Source organism: Monodon monoceros, unplaced genomic scaffold (assembly GCF_005190385.1).
Source record: "Monodon monoceros isolate NGI ecotype Baffin Bay Population unplaced genomic scaffold, NGI_Narwhal_1 Super_Scaffold_18, whole genome shotgun sequence".
Classification (NCBI taxonomy): domain Eukaryota; kingdom Metazoa; phylum Chordata; class Mammalia; order Artiodactyla; family Monodontidae; genus Monodon; species Monodon monoceros.
In genome coordinates this window covers 94295543-94319666 of record NW_021703774.1, presented here as the reverse complement: position 1 = coordinate 94319666, position 24124 = coordinate 94295543, and the positions used below count along the sequence as shown (strand labels likewise).

Below are 24124 nucleotides of genomic sequence, written 5' to 3'. Positions count from 1 at the left end.
GGTGTTCACAGTGGCTGATTCCCGTTATCCAGCTGAAGAGCCTTGCAAGACAGCCTTTAAAGGACCTTCCCTGTGAATTTTCTTCTTGACCATTCTCAATAGGTTGGATTTGGGACACCTACAAAATGTGTTTTATATATTATTTCAGTGTTTATTAAATATTGACTGACTTACTTGGATAAAGTGCTAGTCTATTTAAAGTTCTATGCTGTTATATTGCTGCACCAAATGCTGAGGTTAAATGTTGTTCCAGTTCCTTTCTTTCTGGATGATTATAAACAGCTTTTGTTTTTGAACAGGAGGTTATCAGCAATCAGCTTTTATGCTAAACTTAAGCATAAAATGGGATCTGTGCATATGATGGCTAACTCAGTGATTTGTGTACTCAGCTCTATTGGTAAGGAAGCTGGGTGGCACAGTGGACTCTGGAGTCAGGTAGTGTGAATGTCAAGTGTTTGAAGGTGGGCTCCGTACCAACTGAAATTTTCACAAGCAATTTAACCTTTCAGAGACTTAGCTTTCTCATTTGTGAAATGGAAATAATAATACCTATTCGAATAGATTTTTATTAAGATTAAATGAGATGATATGAACAAAGGTCCTTGTCTCTACTCAAACATATCATTATATCGATAGTTGTCTGTAAAAGCCAGAGAAACAAGATAAAAAAGTAAAAGAAAAGAAAGAAAAGGAGAGAGAATGAAGTCAAGAAGATTTTTATAATTGGTTGGAATTTCACAATGCTATAGTCTACAATTCTAATATCCAAACAAACTTTAAAACCCAAATGTTTCTGGTAAAATTGGTGCAAATTCATTTGGTGGTAAAAAACAAACCTGAATAGCTGTGAGGCAATTTGTACTCTGTTATGCTGTGGAAATATCCATCTTTGATTACAAAGTGATGCCCAAGATCCTGCTTGTGTAACAGAATACACAGTACTTTCCCCTAAAATATAAAATATTTTAATCCTGAAAAACACCTAGCACTAATGATTTAGGATAAGGAATCATAGTCCTATAATAATCAACAATTATTACAGACACAGCCTACATTTTATCAGGGGAAGGTGGATGGATGTCATACTCCCAAATATTGGCTATCTTTATTTTGCATTTGCTTCCTTCCTTCCTTCACTGTGTCTCTTGATGAAGGCAAAATGGGTAGGAGAAGAGAGAAGGAAGAAAAGCAGTAGCAAATGAAGTGTGTGCTCTTAGACTCTATTTTGTCACATTGTTTTCCTCCTGGTAGGTTGTGAACTTGGTGAGTATTTTAGAAAAGAAAAATGATGTTGGGTCCATATTAGAAGAAATTATTAGAGAACTTCAAACTTGAGACTACAAAACATTGTAAAGTTCATCTAAGCAATTTCTTGTTTTAAAAAGTTGGGGATGTGAAGACAAAAGATAAACGTGATAGAACCAGAGTTCTCTCAGGAAAGATGACTTTTGGGGAACTATTTCTTTTTTTTATAGTGGTTCTGTTTCAATTCAGAGTTTTATATTAGTTCAGAGTTTTGTTTCTTCGCAGGAATTTCCTTTTACACCAGTCTGAGAACCACTGCCAAAAGGTACAGAAAAGTGATTAGTTAGCAATGTGAGCACTGCCAGGTATATACAATCAATTCTTAAAATATTATTTATCTGGTAAAAAGAGCATTGCCTAAAAAAGCAGTAATCCTGAATGGTTCTCCAAAAAAAAAAAAAAAAAAAACTCTGTGTTTAAATACTTCTGGGAACAGCTGCACATTATTTCCCTTGCTTAGAACTTCACGGGGCATAAGGTATTGAGAAGATGTGTAATAAACTCTTGGGTTTCACTGTAACTCAATGTTTCCCAATGCACCGACATGAAACTCCAAGTAAGTCTATTAATACTAATGTGTTTATGGTCCTTAGTGGATGTGGGTATCCCTGGACTCTATCTAAAGTTTCTTAACTTCCCTAACTCTAATGACCTGTCTAACATACTTTTAGCCCATATTCACAACTATGTTCTCAACCATCAACCCAATGTACCTCCTGGCCTACCTCCCTCATACTACAAAGTTTCTTTGGCCATTTTAGAAATTTCCCAACCAATAATTGTGCATCTGCTCCAGCTCATCTTGCTTCTTTTCAATTCTATTTCTATTACATTCATTCTGGACCCCATTTGAACTCTCTTTAATGGCATCCTCAAGTCTCTTGACCCAGTGCTCTTACCTCACTTGCCAAATAAAACCTTGGTGCAAGCTGGTTCCTCTATCTGGAATATTTTTCTCTCCTTCTCCCATGGCCACCAGTCCTTCAGATCTCTACTTAGAGGATGTTGTAAGCATCGCTAAGTTTGGATGGGTCCCCGTTTATGTGCTCCTCTAGCATAGCTATCATCACCCTGTTTTGAATTTGCTTATAAAATTATTTATAAAATCTATAAAAGTACAGACTCATGAGACTGTAAACTCATGAGTCCTGGGAAAGGTACCATAGTGCTGCTTATTTGATATTTGTTACGTTTCATATATTACAAACCTAGTAACAAATAAAATTTTACTATACATAACAAATGATGGTAAAAAAGGTAACTCACCCATAAATTGTACCCATGCCTTCTTTTACACTAGTATTTTAATCTAACTAATGGCTTCTTATTTAATTTCTCTTTAACTTTTTAAAAAAACATTATATTTGCTAAATAAGCAGCCCAATGCTACTTGACAGAGAAGAATCAGAGGATGTGGGTAATGAATCAAGTGCATAAGTTCTTGTATAACCAGGAGCTGATTAGAACTCTTTATTTAAAAACTTGCCTATTTTCAGAAAGAGGTACCAGTCAATAAAAATCTGGATGAGCTACATCAAGAGTAATTTCAGAACCATTCAAACCCATAAGGGCCATTAGGCATGACACAGATACTTCAGAAACATTTTGTAAAGGTAAAATATTGAATATATTTACCATACAAACCAACAATCCCATTCCTAGGTATTTATCCAAGAGACTGAAAAATATACATTTTCACAAAAACCTGTGCATGAATTTTTATATCAGCTTTATTCATAATTGGGAAAAACTGGAAACAGCCCAAATATCCTTCAATTGGTAAATGGATTTTAAAAAATGGTGGTACATCCTATACAACAGAATACCACTCAGCAATAAAAAAGGAAAAAAAGAAAACAGGTAACAACATGAATGAATTTCAAATGCATTATGCAAGGTGAAAGAAGACTCAAAAGGCTACATACTATATGAATCCATTTATATGACATCCTGGAAAAGGTAAAACTATAGGAACAGAAAAAAGATAGTGGTTGCCAGGGGTTGGGGGCTAAAGGAGGGGTTGGCTACCATTTTAGGGTGATAGAAATGTTCTATAACTTGATTGTGGTTATGATTACATGATGGTAGGCATTTGTCAAAACTCATAAAACTATATGCTAAAAAGGGAATTTTATAGGATGTAAATTATGCCTTTAATAAACCCCAATTAAAAACAGGAGTATTAAGCCACTCTATGAATTAAGTCTAAGGGCCAAGTGATGACTAGAATTTGTCAGTTATTGAACTATTGTTTCAATATTTGTTTCAGTCACAAAAAGGGAAATACAAAATAAATGTACGGGAAGGTATTCAAAAGATGCAAATTAAAATGAGGTACCTCATTTATTTTTGACCTATAAGATTGGTGAAGATTGTTAAGAACAATATTCTCCGTTCTTGGTTTGATGTGAATCAAACCGAAAACCTTAAGAGTACTCATCCTCTTTTTTTCCAGCATTTCCACTTCTATAAATATATCTTAAATAAGTTATTAATTGAACTTACAAATATATCTATTTTAGAGATGTTTACCCTAGTATTTATAATTGTGGGAAATTGGAAGTGGAAGCAATCCTCTGCCTAACAAAGGTAATGATTAATTTATATGGATTAAAGCTTTTCAATGTAATTCTATATTGTAATTCTATGTGTTAAGCACAGTGATTATGATCTGGAGCTCTGCAGTGATAAACATGGAATATAAATAAAAAATGGAAAAAACAGTTCTGTATTCCAATTTCAGAATGCAGGTTATGTGACCTTGGGCAAATTACTTAACCTCTTTAAGTCTCCTCTGTAAAATCGGAATAACAAGCTACACTCAAATGATTTCTGTAAAAACTAAAATGGCATTTTATGTGTGATGTTCTTTGCATAATTCTGGACACATATTAGGTTCTCACTGAAGATTAGCTTTTACAGTTATGCTTGATATGATGATATATTCATTGATCTGTGAGCATACTCATGATATACTGTTACATGGGCAAAAGCTGGCTACAGAAGGGAGCATCCAGGGAGGTCCCGTACCACACACAAACTCAGACACATACTCATGGGGTCTCGAAGGCTATTTTAAGAAAATATGTCCAGTGATTACTGTGGTAGGATATGGATATTTCCTATTCATTACTGTTTTGCTTACCCAGATTTTCAAATTTTAAATAATGTACATAAGTTACTTGTTGCTCCTTTAACAGAAACGACAAACAACAAAAACTAAATGTGGTTGTTTCATAAGACTGGGAATGGGGTCACTGTTTATTTTCCTAGCTTTAGTCAAATAAAACTGTATTTTCTCTACCAAAAATGTTCATAGTGTCATGGTGCTCTGGACTGATTTTGAAGGCTGCCATAGCTTCAAAAGCGTCTCTAGGACAGTCTACCAAAAGGGAACCAATCTGAGAGAAGAGGGGGATGAATGGGTGGAAGAAGTTTTCCATGTGTAACTAACGATGTGTGCACTGAGAATGATTTTTTAAATCCATCATTGTCTTATTCTGTCCTTAACTAATGACTGCACGAATCATATAATTTAAAAATGCAGTCATCAACTCTATATTTATTCATAAAATGAGATGAGAGAGCTTGTTTATATTCAAAAGTAATGTACTGAAAAGATGATTTTATAAAAGGCCTGCTAGATATGACTGAACAAAAAATCTGGCTTTTATTCTTTGTATAGTATATTATGATTTATAAATAGTGTGGAGAAATAAATAATGAATATATGTAAGTACAAATAGGAAAAATGACATATGGCAAAGTAATATCAGTATATGCTAATTTTTCTAACCTAAAATGTTGATGCCTGGTTGGAATTTTTAAGCTTCCATTTTCAATTGCCTTTTTTAAGCAATATTAAATTCAACAAATGAGAACAGAATACAGCATGTAAACATTGATTCACTTCAAATATTTTTCATAAGTGCTCAAAGCTTAGATTGAGAAAAAAGGCCTAAAATATAAAGATATTTTGTTCCACTAACTATTCCAATATCTGATCACTAATACAGTTGTTTTGACAGGTCCTATGTAACATTTACATTACAGTTCAGCAGCTCTGTTAAACAAAGATTTGCATTATAGAAAAGTAACTGAATCTTAAACAGATTGCCATTGTTATTCAAGCACAACATTTTGAAACCTCAAAAGAATTTATCACAGAGAGCACCGTAACGTATAATCATATTTGTCTTGGCAAGAAACCACAGGATTGTTTTGCTGTTGCTATGACACTAATGTATGCAACATTTTATACTATAAGATTTTCTGCCACATGTGCTATGTATGACATAGACGATCTGTATAAATTTTTAAATCCGTGAAATATACCTATAAGGGTATCCTATCCTGCAATAAAATGAAAATCCTATTAAGGGAATCATTATTGTTACAGGAGGGAACTAACTTGTGTTAAGCACCTACCATGTGCCAAGAAGTTCATTTGGGATCTGTTAATCCCAACAATTACTCCGTAAGGAAAATATTATTATATCAATCTTTTTGGAAAAGGAGAAGAGGAATAATTTGTCTAACCCCGCCTAGTTCTAATGTAGACAAACCAAGCTTCAGACTCAGGACTGCCAGCTGCAGAAGCTTGTCTCTCCAACCTCCACCCCCACCCCCACTCTGCCTAAATTTCAGCTCAGGCTTCACCTTGATTTCTGTGATTTTATAATCTGCAAAACAGTCAATGTAAATGTCAATGCATGGGCTTTCCTGGGTCACCGTGAATTCTCTTAGAATTTTCCTATCCATATAGTTTTCCTTCGCAGTTGCCATGGGAATTAAACAAAACATGGTAATTTCTATCTGTATTAGTACACATTCCTTACGCCATTTCTAGATTTTTCAAACTGTTATCACTGGTTACCACTTTCACTCAGGTGATGCTTCTGTTAATCAGGAAGTGCTTTCATACAACGAAGCTTCTTGGGTAGTACAGGTTAGTGAAAAGTCCCTGACCCGATGTACAAAGCTGTAATCTTGTAAATTATTCCTAGCATTACCTTCCCTTTCTTGTTGTTGGCAAGAGGGAATTACCTTTGGTTTAAATGATTAGGTCACATAAACCTAAGAAAAAATGATGCTTAGGCTTAGATGGAAAAAAAATATTTTTTCACAAAAAGCATTGCCTATACCTGGCCCTATCCACTAAGTGAGTTCTCAAAGTGATCTCCAATGAGCCAGCCATAAGTGGCTACAGTGGCCTGTTCTATTTGCCTTAATAAAACTATGCAGATTATCAACTCCTCTCAGATTTATTGGAAATATTCTATTTTCTATCAAATCCCATCTATCCTTACATTTATTTTTAAATATTTTTGCTCCCTTGCTAGATAGTGAGTGTCCCTTTCTTTAGATTTGCTGTTTGGCACCAGTTAAAATTGATAATGCATAAGCACACATCATGTGTATGTGTTTACCTATGCAAATCTGAACAGCAGCTTTCTGCCTTAGAGAGAGAACAAGCAGAGGGCAAGAGGGAAAAAACAAAAGCATTTAGTGTTTTGTTTCTGGGATGAATGAAGCTTGACCCAGGAGGACCCCTGGAAGGAAGGAAGTCAAGGTGCTCCTTTTCTGTTAGTTATGGCCAAGAGAAATGTCTGAAGAGAGGACAGGAAAACTCCAAAGATGGAAGGTCAGCAGGTTTCTTGAGGTGGGTAGGGTGGAGGGATAGTTTTCTTAGCGACACCCTGGTCAGCAGTTAGCCCTTTTTCACTGTAAAGTACTGGTATGGTTAGATAACCCCTGCATATAGACCGAATGCTTGTGTGCCCCCAAATTCATATGTTGAAAGCTAATCCCCAACATGATATCAGGAAATGGGGCTTTTGGGAGATGATTAGCTCATAAGGGCGGAGTCTTTTATGAATGGGATAAGTATTCTTATAAAGACCCTAGAGAACTCCCTCACCCCTGCTGCCATGTGAAGACACAGGAAGAAGATGACCATCTATGAACCAGGAAGTGAGCCCTCACCAGAGACTGAAGCTGCCAGTGCCTTGATCTTAGATATCCTAGCCTCCAGGATGGTGAGAAATAAATTTCTGTTATTTATAAGCCACCAGTCTATAGTATTTTGTTATAGCAGCCTGAATGGAGTAATACAACTCCTCTGATCAGAATCAGCACCCGACCAAGAGAGACTTTGCCAAATGATGCCTGGTCAGTCAATATGGCACAACATGGCTGTATTGAGGTCTAGTCCATGTCATCTTTATCATTTATCTGGATTTTTACAACAGCCTCTCAGATTGGTTTTTGTTTGATTTTGTTTTGCTGCAGTGTTGCTCTCCTTCAACTTATTCTCCATTCTGAACATGCCATTTCCTTCCTTACACTCCTTCATGGCTCCCCTTTGCTTACAGGGTAAGAACCAACTTCACAGTGTTGCATAAAAGACCCTTCACAAATTTTCATCAAACATGACAGAGAGTACTTTTCCATATACCTCTTTTTCATTTGCATTTGATCTCTAATGATGTGCTTATTCATGAACTTTGCCCAGTTTTCAATTAGGATGTTTTATATATTACAGACATTAACCCATTGGCAAGTGTGTAGTTTACATCTTACACTTCGTCATTGGACTTTTAAAACTGTTTAAACTACTCCTGATAAATTTTATTTTAAAAAATGCTTGAACCTAAATTTTTCTAGTCAGTAATGCAAGAATGAAGCAGTAATATTGAGTCCCTCCTTTATAAAATCTACAAATTATCATACTTTGACAATTTTATTAGCATTATCTAAGATTTGTCTCATTTTGTCATTGCTGTATTAATTTATTTTGTTACAGATCTTCTCTCTAAATGAATTTTATAATTTTGCCCTGTTTCTGTCACTGCATTTACCACAGTCAATTCTAATTAAGTCTATATTTAAATGGTTTCCATTTTTCCTGCCAACTCATTCATAATATGACTCTTCTCAATTTGAGAGCTCTAGATATTGGTGTTTTGCTCAGTTAACTGGTAAATATCTTCTGGTACGAGCAAATATCTTCTTTCATGAGTAATATAGTTCCTGAATTCTTACACATGTGGTGCTTTATGATTATCTTAACACTTAAATGACCTTTTGGGTGGGAATAGAATTCGTATGTCACCACCTTTTTCATGGAAACTCGGAAGACATTACTCCATTTTATTCTGGCATCTAATCCTATAGAGGGAGAAGTCTGAGGCTAACATGCTGTTAGTCTTGGGTGGTATATTAGTTTTGTGTGTATTAGTTTTCAGTAGGCACACTGTATTTTAACCTCAAAAGCTCAGTTGGCTTCCAACAACAAATGTGTGTATATACCTCCTCATACTACATGTTGGTGGTCAGGTTCTACGGATCTGCCCCAAGCTACAGGTTGGGTGTTGGTCTGCTTCCCATGACTTCCCATTCTGGGACTCAGGCTGTCAGAACAGCCCGTATCTGGAACACAGCCTTCTCCTGGAAGAAGGCTCAAGAGCAACAGGGTGGGCAGAAGCTCATGATGGCTCTACAAGTTTCTGGTTGATGGGTTATCTATCAGGTTCACTCACATGTTATTGATCAAGTCCAAAATAACTGGAGCAGGAAGGATACTCTGCGTATAGAAGAGGGTAGTTAATAATTGGGAACAACAATACCATCTACCACAATATTTATAGAATTCTTTCTTCAGTATTGAAATTTGAAAATTTCACTGAGAAATATCTAAATTCTGGTATATATTTTAATTTTCCCTTGTATCCTGTTAACCCTTGGAGCCTAAAGATTCAGATACTTATTTGGAAGGAAAGTTTACTTATAGTATTTCTCTGAATATTGCTATAGCTTCATTTGTCCTCTTCTTTAGCATCTACAGTGATTCACATGTTACATTTCTGTGGTATATCCTTCATATCTATTATTTTTACTCAGATCAATTTTATTCTCTTGTTCTTGTACTACGAATTCTGAAACCTGTCCTTAATATAACTGATTTCACTTTCTCCATTGTGGATTTTGTTCTTTATGGTTTCTAGTATTGGTTTTAATCTTGCCATGACATTCTTTTCTTACATTAGTTTCCTAATTGTTCCAGCTACCTTTCATCTCTCATTTCACATATTTTCTTTAATTTCCTTGACAGTAGAAAATAGATATTGTCTACAATGAATTCAATTATCTTGTAATCTTTTTTTCCCTCAAAAACGTATTCTATCTCTTAAAATATGTCTCTCTTCTGTGTCATGAAATCATTTTAAAGGATTTAAGTAATTGTCCTGATTATTTATACTTGAATCAGAATAGATTTAGCTCAGTTTATCTTCCTAAACTGAGTGGGAGAAGATTCAAAGACCCCTGAACTGTTTTCTTGAATAGTCAGGGAATCCTTCACCTAGATCTTAAGCTGAAGAGCTGGAGAATGTAGTTTTATAATATCATTTTGATGATTTACCAGCCTGACAGGAGTGGGAGAAGAAGCTGAGGCCATGGACATTTCCAGGAAGGTCACTTTATTTCTATATGAAACTATATAGAAGCTATAATGAAACTATTGCTATGGCTGCTGAAATATCAGGACTGCTATTCTGTTCAGCTTAAACTCTACTACAGGAAGATGGCATAGTCCTTGGAGGCAGCTTATTTATTTTTATTTTTTTACCCATTTTATGGTACCCATTCAGTTCAGGAAAGGGTTCTTTCATCTGGCACGCACCCATATTAATGAGAAGCCTGATCAGAGGAAAGCTTCTTGCCTGAAGGCTTTCTTTTGGTGTGTACTTGCCTATCTGCTAACCCTGCTTCAACATGGTGTTGGTCCAAGGTGCTGAATTGTGCTCTAAATAAGTCTTCTCATTCTCTTAAAGGTCATTCTTATCTCTTGTCCTCACTCTTTGAAATTTTGGAGGTATTACTGGGATCGTATAGGATTTTAGCCACTTCTGCAACATTGAACTTCTTTACTGGCAAAGAAAAATTTCAATTGTCCTTTGGTGACATCCATCAAACTGGATCTATTTATACTATATCTAGTAGAAATGCCTATAATTTTACTCTATCTTGTTTTCTCTCTGTGACACAGCTATTAAGATATTAACTCCTACTTTGCTCTTGCTAATATAGGAGAGTAAAGCTAATGAATATGTAAATGTTTCCATCTTCATTTCCTAGAAGGAGAGGCAGACTTTTGGTTTTTGGACTCCCGAGAGTAATTAATGGTGTCTTTGTGTTTTTGGAGACCTCCTGAAGCCAGCACCCCTGAAGATTCTGTTTGGGATGCATGGGCCCTTGAGGGCAGGAGCCAGAAAAGGATAAGTTTGAAAGGGAGGAGTGGTGCGACTTGGCTCCCTGCGGCCTTCGGTCAGTGGGATTTTGTGGCTCCTGCAAATGAGAGGCACCTACACACAGCTTGTGTCAGGGCCCCAGGACAGATAGGACCTGAAATGGAGATGACTGCAGGTGTGCCAAGGACAGCTGGACCTTGGGCGTGATACATAAAGGCATGTGAGCTACAACCAAGGTCTCCGTGCCCAATTTGGCAGAGAAAAATAAACCAAACACTCTCCAAAGGTTTGTGGGAGTCATAAGGAAGGGGCACAGGAATTTAAATTATTCCAGGGAAGTTTTTCCAAGGGACTTTGCTCAATCAAAACATATCAACAGTCAATACGAGGAAGCATAACCAAGACCTCCTCAAAGAGCAGCTGAAGAAAACTGAATAATTTTAAAACACTATAATTATTTTAGTTACACAATTTTTCATGAATATAGCCTCATTACAGGAAGATAAAGAGAAAATGAGAGAGAAAAGGAAGAAAGGAAGGAAGGAAGGGAGGGAGGCAGGGGAGGAAAGGGAGGAAGACAGAGACAGGAGAGAGAGAATCAGGTCCACTATGTCAGTTGCTCTCAGACTGGTGTCTGTGGGTACCCTGCCCCCTTCTCTCTCTCATCTATATGCTCTTTTCTTTCCTACTAGAGAGAAATATCTTGTGTGGTGTTTTGCACACCTGGCTTCATCATACACAGACACATTTTATACATATCAACTTACAAAAATTTTACAACATACTAGAAAACTTTCCACATCTTGATTTACCTCATCCATTTTAACTGTGGAATAGTAATAATAATTATAATTCGTAATGATTAAGGGCTTCAGAGGTGCCAGACACTGCTCTAAAATGCTTGACTATTATCTTATTGAACTCTTACGACTATCATTCTATGAATCATTCTATGAAGGAGAAAACTGAGTCACAGAGCATTTAGGTAAGCTGCCCAAGATCAAAATTGTCCATAACTGCCAGCTAGTCTACCTCTAGAAACTGTAAGCAGAAGTACCACACTATAATGTACTGGATCCCATTGTAGGAATGTATCACAACTGATTTAATAATTCACTACAGATATACATTTAGACCTTTCATGATTTGATATTACAAACGGCTGTAATAAAGTTACTGGTAACTTAAATAAGTGGGCATTGAGATATGATGGGCTACTTTCCACAGGTGATTAATTCTTTTCATAAAACCAAATGTAATGAATGTTTAGATTTATTTAGCCTTCAGAAAAATCATGACTTTTCCTCAAACTGTGGTAATTAACTATATGACAAACTCCCTATAATTAAGGGGTAAATTGCTGGCATTTTATAAGCAAGAACGTTTGCATGCTGTAATTACTCTGTAGTGTACCATCTATCAAACATGTACTTTGAACATGAGGTTATATAAGTACATAACTTCCAAAAGAAACCCTTTGCCTTCTCCATGTAAAACTGACAACCAGAAAATGATAGTTTGGCATAATAATGCTAAAACACTAGGCCATGCCTGTGGACCACACTTTAACACCGGGCCTCCTTTCTCTCCTCAGAGCGCCAGCTTTAAGGATTTAATGTCATTCTCCAACTATCGGTTATTAAGATCAACTTACTGGGGAGCGATTTGCATTCACTTGTTTCCCACTGTGAACTATGATGAAAAGCAGTATATTTACTCCAAACATTCCTTATCACAGAAAGAAGAGAAAGCTACTGTGGGCTTCCCTGAAGTGATGGTCTTCTTCCCTTTCTGGCTGATGAGCTCAAATACATGTCCTCTCACCCGCAGAGCTCCTGGCGGAAACTCCTGAGACCCATGCTCTTCCTGTGGTCTATGTGAGTGAGGGCAGCAGACCACAAACTGCGCAGACAGCGTTCTGCCTTGCAGACAGGGATGGAGAGAGAGGAGAGGGAAGCTGGAGCTCAGCGGGGTGAGCGTAAATGTGCTAGGTGTGTGAAGGGGAGAATCAAATTAGATTCCAATCATCTTTACTGCCTAACTACTGGAGTGAAGACAAGGCACATGAATTTGTCATAAACAAAAATATTAATGAAAGAAAGAAGTTAATAAACACGGATCTCTTGCAATCTATGGATTCTAATAGAATATTTTTGCTTTCACCATCTAACATCTTAAAAGTCACTATAAATAAAAATGAATTTGCATAAAATCAAGAACAGAAATATTTTAATAACTTAATATACATAATGATGTAATGGTATATAAGAATATCTGGCAATGCTAGTAGACCACTAAAGAACCGTTATGCAAATAAATATGTTAAAAAGCAGAAGACTGTGATTTTTGTTCAAGTTAATATATTGAGAGCTATATAAAATACTCTATTTTTTACCCTGACCATTTTCTTCAAAGTATGTTTAAGATCTCTTCCTAAATTCTACTGTTTTCTATATTTAATTTAAAATTAAACAAGATTGAATTTTATATGTATTATTCACTTATATATTTCATCACATAGGCATGTGTCTTGGATTACTATGTTGTATAATTTTTCTTTGCTGTTTATCAGTGATATGGACATTTGCAAACTGCTTAACTACTTGGAAGTTCAGTTTTCTTAACTGTATAATGAGGAAATTTACTATAAGAGGGCATCAACTAAACCACTGTAGAAAAAAGATGAAAACAATCCAATGACTCAAAGAGAAAAGAAATTTATTTGTTTTTCAGAACCATCTAGGGTATGTATGTGGACTGCTCCATGAGCTCATCCAGAACCTATGCTGTCAAGGAGAGGAGGTCGTCTTTAAAACTTAAAGACTATTCCAGTCATTTACCTTTTCCATTTGGCGAGAAGGAGTACAGAATGTCCAGGACAAGAGTTTTCAAAGAGATGACCCAGAGGTTGTTGCACCTACCCTTCTGCTCACATTGTATTGGTCTAAACTTGGTTGCATGGTCACACCTAACTGCAAGGGAAGCTGGGAAAAAGACTACAGCTGGGCAGCTGTGAGTGTAGCTAAAATTGGAGTGGGAAATTTCAGTAACTAAAAGGAAGAAGGGGAGAAGGAATACTGGTCAACTATTAGCAGTCTTTGCCACTAATAATACTCAGCTTTAAAAATTGTTGTAAAGAACAAATTTCTACTTGTAGAGCACAGAAGTGTTTTTGTGGAAGCAATCAGCATAGTATTTGACACATTCTGAATGATCACTAAATGCCCATTGCTATTTTATTACCATCATCGTCATTATCTAGTGTCTCTGTCCTCATCTAAATGCTTGAATTCCTTCCGCAGTATCATGGATAAGTGATTATTTAGCTATTCTTGAATCCCTATAGTAAAAAGAAATTTCATTGCTTTTAAGGTGGGAATTCCACTTTCAGAAAGTTGTTACTACTTACCAGACATTATTTATCTTTCTACACTTTCATTTCTTTCATCCTAATTGTGATCTCTGAACAAATCGCATCCCTCTGCCATACAGCAGTACTTCAGATATTTATGGGAAGATATTGCTTCTTTCTTGAGTTTTCTCTTCCTATAAACTAACCATTTTTGTTCCTTCCAGTCTCTTATAATCCATGATTTTGAGTCCACTCACCATCTTAGACACATCTATTTGCTCACTTAACAAATATTTATTGTCAACTTTTCTATTTTATCAATATTCACCTTTAAACCATGTTGCCAAGGGCAGTACACAGTACACCAAGTTGGTCTGAACAAAGCAAACCGTCAAACCCCTCATTCAGGATATCATTTTCCCTGAGTGGGACTTAAAACCATATTAACTTCTGGAAGACATATCATGCTGTTCACCCAAGTTGAATGGTAGACTTCTATACTCTCTGAGCCTTTTTCATTTGTGCACTTAACCTAGACATACCCTACCCTACAGGAACTTTTTTAAAAAGTCCAAATACAAAACACTTCCTTTATTTCTAGTTAATTGTTAGTTGTATCTTTGTTGTACTCTTCCAAGAATTTTTATTCTTTCATCCAATGTATTAATTATCCCTCACAGACTCAGACCATCTAAACCGCCAATTAGCATGTAACTGAACTCTTCATTTAAGATATTGATCAAAATCTGGACGTGGACAGGGCTGAGGAGAAGCCATTAGTAACCCTCTGAGCAGTCATTTAAAGTCTCAAGAAAAGTTATTGTCATCTACCTGCTTCTCTGTTCATTGCTATGCCCAATGAGGCCTTGACCTGCCATTCAAAGTGCTACCTAGTCAGGCTCCCTTCAGCCCAAGCTGACCCCCAGTTCCCCCCCTGAGCAGGAGAGCATGACTGGTGATTCCCTGCTGCCAGAACTTTATACACTGAGGTTCAACAAATATTTACCGAGTCCTGATTATGTGCCAGTTGTTACACTAAGCAGTTTCTCATATAAGTGAGGCATGGAAGAAATGGAATATATGCTATGAAAAAATGCTTATATTCTCAAGTAAAACTATCTTATTATTTTGCCCATGTATGGGACCACTGTATAACATTCCTATCTTGAAGCTATGGCAACTTACAGAACGCATCCCATGTACAGACTCAGCATTTAGCGTGAGGGATTTGAAGAAATATTTTCCATGTGATATGCATTTTTCTAAGATGTTGTATTCAGTGACTAAATTCTTGCTAAATACCACATTAGACTCTGAGCTTGTTTTAGTAAATCAAAAATGACTGTGTAGGAACTCTCAAGAGTAATTATTCATTTGCTCTAACAATCACATTTAGAATTTAAATTATGAATCACCTGTACAGATGTTACCTTTTCCAAAGGACTTTCTACTCGAGGAATGCTGATCATTGGCATCTGTGCCAGATTATCTGTGTGTATATGCTCATTTTCTGGTTGTCTTCCTTTGAAATTATTTACCACACACACGACCTAAAATTTTGGGAAAAAATACAGTTAAAGCAAAGCCATGCTCCTTATAACTATGACCCTTGTGGATAGCCTGATAAAGCTAATCACAGTAATAAAGTATTGGAATTACTTAAATATTACATGTCTATAACTTTACATCCAGATTTATTTTGTGTAAATTTTAATGGTTAATCCAGTGCAAGCATGTTCAAGAACATTCATCAATTAATATGTAGCTCAGTTAATAATGACAATTTTATTATTCCAAAATTTTCATTAAATTAGCTTATAGTCAATGCTCAAATCAATCCAAAAATAAGATTATAACCCTATAAAAATTCATAGCAAGCTAACCTTTCCTTATTGTGGCTAAAAATTCATAGCAAGCTAACCTTTCCTATTGTGGCTAATAAATGCTAATTATTTCCCATTGCTCTAAGATCATTACATTCATAATAAACCTTCTACAATTGGCACTTTCTAATTTAGTAGCATCCTTTAATTAATCTAATTTATTGTCTATTATTGTATCCCACATATATTTGGCATTTCGACAATAGCTTACTACTGCTACCACTGAAATAGAAGAACTTCTACATAAAGGAAACTGGACCTTGTTTCAATTATGCCACTTATATCCCACTTATATCCCATAAGTGACAGAATTTGAATTAAACCAGAAGTTCTCATATTCTAGTGTGCATAAAATAAAGTTCTGGCACTTTTAAAAATGCACATTCCGAAGCCCTCTCCTAAAAATTCTGATTTCACAGATGAAGGATAAGGCCTAGGAGTTGCCACTTTTAAAAGGCATTCCTGGTCTTCCCTGGTGGCGCAGTGGTTGAGAGTCTGCCTGCTGATGCAGGGGACACGGGTGCGTTCCCCGGTCCGGGAAGATCCCACATGCCGCGGAGCGGCTGGGCCCCTGAGCCATGGCCGCTGAGCCTGCGCGTCCGGAGCCTGTGCTCCGCAACGGGAGAGGCCAAAACAGTGAGAGGCCCGCGTACAGACAAAAAAAAAAAAAAAAAAAAAAAAAAGGCATTCCTGAAGCTTCTGATGTAGGTGAGTCAAACTTTAAGAAATAGTGATTTATTCCTGTCTTACCCCTAGGTTCTTCATGACATTTTTTTTTCTTAAATTCCATATATATGTGTTAGCATATGGTATTTGTCTTTCTCTTTCTGACTAAGACAGGAATAAAGACACAGACCTACTTGAGAATGGACTTGAGGATATGGGGAGGGGGAAGGGTAAGCTGTGACAAAGCGAGAGAGAGGCATGGACATATATACACTACCAAATGTAAGGAAGATAGCTAGTGGGAAGCGGCCGCATAGCACAGGGAGATCAGCTCGTGCTTTGTGACCGCCTGGAGGGGTGGGATAGGGAGGGTGGGAGGGAGGGAGACGCAAGAGGGAAGAGATATGGGAACATATGTATATGTATAACTGATTCACTTTGTTATAAAGCAGAAACTAACACACCATTGTAAAGCAATTATACTCCAATAAAGATGTAAAAAAAAAAGTAATAGTGATTTAAACAATTCAGGAAAATTATTTGTTATTATTTGCTTATATTGAACTAATGGGTAAGCTATTCTTGAGTATTCTTTTTCTGGGTTTTATATTCTATTATCAAACCAAAATATAGAACTTACTTGCAGTTTATAACCTAACATTCATTTAAAAAAATAAATGCTTAATATACAAGTATAAATTTACACTGTATATTTTTCACAAATCCTCCATTGGAAAGCCTTTCCTTTAGTAGGGCTCATTACTGAATATTTTCAAAGGCCAATTAGATCTTGGTTACTCTCCAGTTTTTAAATAAAATTTTCAAATCTACAAAATAACACATACTCTGAGACTTTATCTCAGAAAAAAAATTTCCTTGCGAATTGCTATATACTTATTATCCTTCCACTTCCTTGAATAATTACAGATCAGAAGCATAGATCAAAGCCTGATTATTTGATACCTCAGCTTCATCACTGCCATCAAGATGTTTAAAGTAAGGGATGGCAAAGGCTTAGAGATGGGTACTTGGTAATCCTTCTATCAAATGTTGACCCTGTAAAGGACTAAGAGATAGTGTTGTGCCTGTTAATGGGCAGATAGTATATATTTTTGATTTTGCAGGCATACAATCTCTGCAGCAAGTACTCAGCTCTGCCATTTTGGCGTGAAAGCAGCCAGAGGCAATTCATATAGGAATAGGCATATCAGTGTCCCAATACAACTTATCACACGGCTATATTTAAAATGGATAACCAACAAGGACCTACTGTATAGAACAGGGAACTCTGCTCAATAATCTGTAACAACCTAATTGGGAAAAGAATTTGAAAAAGAATAGATACATGCATATGTATAACTGAATCACTTTGCTGTACACCTGAAACTAACACAACATTGTTAATCAACTATACTCCAATATAAAATAAAAAGTTTAAAAAAAAATAAGCAGCAGGCCAAATTTTGCCTATGGGCTGTAGTTTGCCAACTGACTACTGCCAAGAGCACAAAGAATATAATCAAGAATTTTAGTCAACAACAACATAACAAACAGCAGTTTCATACTCATTTCATGACATATATACACACACATGCACATTTCCCTTTTCATTAATATTATAAATTAATGGAAAATCGGCAGATGAAAAACACTGCTACAAATTCTTCTGAATTAAAATTTGCTAAAATAACTATGTACATAGACAAAAGGAAGTCACTAGATGAAGAAACATTCATCTAGAGTTAATATGGGCTACTGAAATTAGTTTAATTGCTTTTAACGCTATTTAGGTTTGGAAAACTCTTTGAAAGGTATTATCAGTTATCTCTTTACCTTAATTGAGGGTCAGGACAACACCCCATTGAAGCAGCTAAGAATTCACATGTGAAATATTTAAATGCCTAACACAGAGTAGATATTCATTAAAGCATCTATTAACATAATGATTACTCTTCATTACTGTTATTATTTAAATCATAAGGAAGGAAATTACCAAATCTTCCCTAGAATCATATTCAAATATTTAGTAAGTCTTGTAACGTTCACAAGCATGAAACTGATATCCTATTAGAAAAATACTCAAAGAAAAGCAATTGACCTGTTTTTTTGATCCTGAGTCTGTAAGTTCTTGAACAGTCCTCTAGGTCTCAGTCTTCTCAATTTGAAAGTGAAGAGTTTGCAATAGATTAGCAAGTTAGCTCCATTTCTTTGTTTGGCAAAGGTATGAAAAATTCAACAAATGTTCAAAATAAAACCCAAGATGCGCCCATCTCCTGGCCCTACTCCAAAACTTGATCTTTTTCTGGACTTTCTCAGGGAAAGGCAATACCCCTCACATTCCCGTTCACCTAATGCAGTTGCACGAGGCTGAAAACTTGGACACCTCTTATACTCAACCATTCACTCAATTTGCTCAATTTTCCTTCCTAAAGATTTTGATTTCTTATATCTACTTTGTTCTATCTCCGACACCGACTCCATCGACTAAGCAATCACCACCGCTTGCCTGAATTCCTACATGGCTTTCTAAAGTCTCCCTAAATCCAGTCTTGCCTCCCTCTGATCCCTTCCTACAAAGAAGTGAGAGTGGTCTGTCCAAAATGCAAATTGTATCATGTCAACCTTCTTAAAACCACTTTGTGGCTTGGTTTCTCATCAAGTGTAAACTCTGGCCCACCTTTCAACCTTCCTTCTTGGTTATCTAAACACCTTCTGCTCCCTTTCACTGCCTTTTGCTCGGAATACTCATCTCCACTGTCTTTGGGCACCATATCTTACTCATCTGTGGTATCACCATCTCCCCTCCACTTCCTTACTAGTCTTCCTTGACCCTAGGCTGTTTTTGTTTGTTTGTTTGCTGGCAAGGACCTGTGATTCTTTTCATCCAAGCACCTATCTCTAAATGAAATTATACATCTGTTAGCATAGTGTTTTGATTGATGTGATTTTCTTTCAAGGTTGTCAGCTCCATGGTAGCAGACATGTTTTTTTTTCTGATCACTATTGTATTCTCAGTGCCACCGTGAATGAACAGATTAATGAATGAGCATGTATGTATCCAGCCTAAAAATTCTCAAATTTTCTAACGTTCCTGTACAATTTAAAGTGATTTTCTTTTGAAACATTCTATTTTTACATTAGTGGTTTCCATGAGTGTAATTCTACCCTCTCTTCCAAAAAACGACACTCCTAAGTCACCGTTACACATAGATTTTTGTTTCCTTTATCCGGTAGTGATAATAAATTAATCTGATCCATCTGTGGTCATTTTCTCTCTTGCTTGTGGCAAATAAAACATCTCTGTTGTATGGGGCTACGTGCATGGGCTTTGGGGTCAAACAGGCCTGGGGCTTAATCCCGGGCTCTTTCATTTACTAACTTTGTGAGTCCAGGCAAGTTACTTAATATAACGAGACCTGTTTCTCTTATCTGAAAACTGAGGACAATAATAATTACATCTCAACATGCTGTTATGAGGATTAATTGAGTTAATATAGTAAAGAGTATTCAAATAGTTCCTATTTTTATTATTATGATATCACATATGTCAACCCGACAAGCTTTTGCTTTGGCTCAGTAAACTTGAACTTTTCTGCTGGACACTAATATGCATCTTTGTTGTAAGTGCTTTGAGGCACACATTTTTATAAAACAATATTAGTCAATCTACACCTATTGTTCAACTAGTATTTGCTTTGTATTTTCCTAAGCTTGGGGATTGTGTTCTCTAACTTTGAAGAAAAGGCACGTGAGATAAGAATAATAAATTTACTACAGAAGGTAATTACTTGTTAGACTGTAACAGGACTGACTTCAAGTGCAGTGGAAATTCAGGAAAAATGGGAGAACCATGTAATCAGGGACACTTCCTGGGGAAGCTGGGATTTGTCTAAGAAAAATCTCAAGTGCATAAAGGATTTGAATACAGTCATCAAAGGTGAAGACCATGATACCTAGAGCCTTCTCTGTACCACACACTCGACTGCCTTTATTATATATGTGATTTCCCTTAACCCTCAAAAGAGCTCTGGAAAGTAAATAAAACAGTTCATTCATTCATTCATCAAATATTTCCTGAGAACCTCCTATGTACCAGACCCAATACTGAGAATACACAGTGATGAAAACAAATAAACACCTTCTCTGTGAGTGGCTTACATTCCAGTGGGTTTGATAGCAAAAAACAAAACCAAAAATATTACATGTGGTATATTAAAAGTTGAATTACACAGTGGAGAAAAGTGAATAGGAAATGAGAAAAGGAGTCCTTGGGGAGGGGTAATCACTTTAAATACAGTTCAGGGGAGGCCTCACTATTTTAGGGATGATGAGGGGCTAAGTGACTTGTATGATGTCACACATCCAGCAAAAGTGGCAAAAAGAAAAAGTGGCAACAGAAGGATTCAACCTAGGTTTGTCTGACTCCCACTCCTGTTTTGCTCTCTAAACTATACAGAGGAGTGGGTGTTCCAGCTGAGGCAACACACAGGCCAGACAGAGCCTGTCTGTGTAAGACAGGAAGAAAACTGACTGGATTCCAAGTGCAGGAGTTCCACTGCAACGAGGGAAACATAAACTTGGCCGGGAAGAGTGAAGCCAGACTATGGAGGATCCCAGAAGTTCAATGGAAGTGTCTGATTTAATGCAGCAGGAAAGAGGGTTTTGTTTGTTTGTTTGTTTGTTTTGCTTTGTTATTGGCAATGAATTATGGTATCATGTGTATGAAGCAGAATGTGAGGTATTTGGAGGAGAGTCTGAAGTGAGCAGGCAGCTAGGAACCCGTTGATATAATAGAGGTAAGAAGTTTTGATCTCTAAAATCGAGAGGCTATGGTCAGAACAGTGCAGAAATACGACATGGGAGAAAGACTCTGTGGTGGAAATGAACTGGAACTAGATCAATCACTGGGTGTGGGGGTGAAGGAGGAGAGTGGGTCAAAGGCAAACGCTAGACACCAGGTGTGGGTGATGGGGGATGTGAATGCCTTCAACCGACACGCAGAGTCTTGGAGTAGGTTACTGTTAATTTTATTTTGGAATCATTTTAGTGATCTGCACACACTGAAGGATCACTGGAAACACCCCAGCATATTGTAAGCCAGAGCTGTAGTCACTGCTTGAAATAAATATTCTACTTAGTTGCCCAAATGAGAAATCCGAGAATCATCATAGATTGCTGCCTGCTTCACCCTCGTCATCTCCAATGTTCCATCAAGCTCCAAAACATTCCACCTCCCAAATACCTCCCGATAACCTCCCCTCTCTCTGTGCCCTCAGAGGCCCGATTTGTGCCATCTTATTTCCCTGGTTCTGCATAACTTGTCTCCTCTATCTTCACCTGGAGTTTTATTTTCCAGAAAACATATTTTCCCCAAAGCACAAATCTTATCAGAAAGTAAAAGGACTGACAGGAAACAAACTCTCACTTACAGAAATTACTTCAGTCATCCATGTGGCCATGCACTGAATATACACACCATTTTGTTCAACTTTTATAAATCCTTATAATGATCCTTTAAGGAGGCTGTTTATAGCCTCCTTTAAAGAGGAAGAAACTGAGGGTTGTTTAATGGCACAAACGGAGTAGATAAAGAAGCTGGGATTCAGATTCAACCAGGCTGTTTTTCTCTGTTTCAACTCACTTGGACCCTGACAGAGGCTCCCAAATCACTTACGTTTTTAAACAAAAGTCTATGTTATTGTCATAACATACAAGACCTTTCAGAGTATTCCCTTGTGTGCTCTTCCACTCCCCTTTCTCGTCACTCATGCTGGATGTCTGGTACCATTTCCGGGTGCCATGTTCTCTCAGATGCACATGGCGCCTTGGGCCTAGACTATAGGAGAGGCTTCATACATACTTATTTTATGAAGCATTTAATACTGCCTCTGTGCTCTGTGCTCTTTGCCCCTCATTCCTTATGCCCCAGGCTAGACCTACCTGCGTTACAAACCTTTCAAGTTTATAAATTATCTCCTCTTTTTGATTTGTCCCTAATCCCAACAGGGTAGATGTCTTGAGTATCTGTACCTCTACCATTACATTTACCCTCTATAGAACTCTTTGTGTCCATCTTGTTCCACCTGACCGCGATCTACTTGAGTACTTGGATTGTATCTTTTTTGTGTATTTATTCCCAGCGCCAAGCACAGTGCCTGGACTAGAATAGGGTCTCAGTAAATGTTTGTTTCACGAAGGAAGAGAGGGAGGGAACGTTTGAGGGAATAACCTGACTATTCCTCCCTGACCCCGGAAACAGATTCCCACAGCAGACAGGTCATGTTTATCTGAGCCTCCTGGCAGCCCCAGTTCTTGACACCTTGCCTGGCACCTGTAGGCACTCACATTCATAAACAGTTGGGAATGAACGTATAAAAGCTTGTTTAGCCGTTACGTGGTTAAAGCGTTTTCACATGACCTTTTTATAAGGTCATTTTCCTGGGTGCGTGGGAATGTCTGAAGGGGCCTGTGGAATGTTCTAAATATGTGCAGTAGGAGGGTCTTGAACCCAAGGGGTATCCAGAGCCCAACTCATCATTCACCACATGGTTCTCAGATAAGGAAGCGACAGGGAAGACATGAGGGCTCTAGATTTCACAACGCAGGGGGTCACGACATTCACTGGCAGTAAAGGGAAGATCGTAACAGCCACAGGAGGATAAGACGAAGCCTGATGAGATGCTAGCAAAGATGTTCTGGACCCGCAGAGCTGAAACGCAGTTACATCTGACAGCAGTGTTTTAAAACTTTGACTTTTGGTATGCTCTTTGTCCTGCCTATGATTATTTTCTTAGGATTTATGTAAGATGCTTTCTGTTTTGTTCTGTTTTTATAAAAAGTTAACCTGTTTCAATTGTGATAAGTGACAGCAAGGGAAAGGTTTTGGCCCAAGCATGGGTGGGCCCCAGTTTTCCTGAGGCTACAGGATATCTCTGGGAAACAGAGGAGGGTGAGCCTAAGTCTCTCAGGACTTTGGACATCAGAGGGAGTGACATCAGCAAGAAAAGCAGCACAGGGTCTAGAGAGGGATCAGGGGATAGTCACCACTTTACCGCAGGAAGTTCTAGAAGAAATAACCTCCTAAAATGCCCAACACATAGATAGTGCCCAAAGCTTTGGTAGAAGAAAGGTTCATATAAGTTTTTGCTTACTGCTTATGAACTAGTGAAAATAAACTGAAGAAGGAAAGTTACTCTGGAGAAACAATTTAAATATAATTAAAATTAAAATAAAGTGTTTCTTATAATGTGTCAATGCAAAAATATGTTTTGATTTATACAGTAGTCTACACATTTTTTCCATCTGGGTAAAATATCCATACTTATAATGGATTGATTAATTCTACAGCCAGACTGAAGTATATTTTCCAACAACTAAAACCTATAGACATATTCCAAGGGGATTTTATCATAAGAGTAGAGATGACTTCATCAGAAGTCACTACGTATGCTCTTCACTCCTTGGCAAAATCTGATTTGCGCGACGTTGTCTTGGAAACTATCCCTGGGTTTTTAGTCACTGCAGGGAACCGGTTCATCTCACAAGTGAGGTTCACCTGTTATCAGGTGCTGAGACTTGGCGGCTCACTAAGAGTACTGCGCAGAGGCACCAAGGCACTTTGGGATGGTCTACATACTCCAGGATGCAAAGTGCCATGAGGAAACTTT

General features: G+C 37.2%; 1 protein-coding gene across 2 annotated transcripts in view; it reads right to left on the bottom strand.

The window, feature by feature from the left end:
- PLPPR5 (phospholipid phosphatase related 5) overlaps window positions 1–24124 on the bottom strand; it is a 127284-nt gene that overhangs the window by 4959 nt on the left and 98201 nt on the right. Inside the window, exon 5 of one of the 2 annotated variants that reach the window (XM_029229971.1) lies at window positions 15324–15458. In XM_029229971.1, the coding sequence (XP_029085804.1) occupies window positions 15324–15458 (135 nt within the window). The remainder of the gene's footprint in view (window positions 1–15323; window positions 15459–24124) is intronic. The other variant, XM_029229972.1, reaches the window with a different exon arrangement.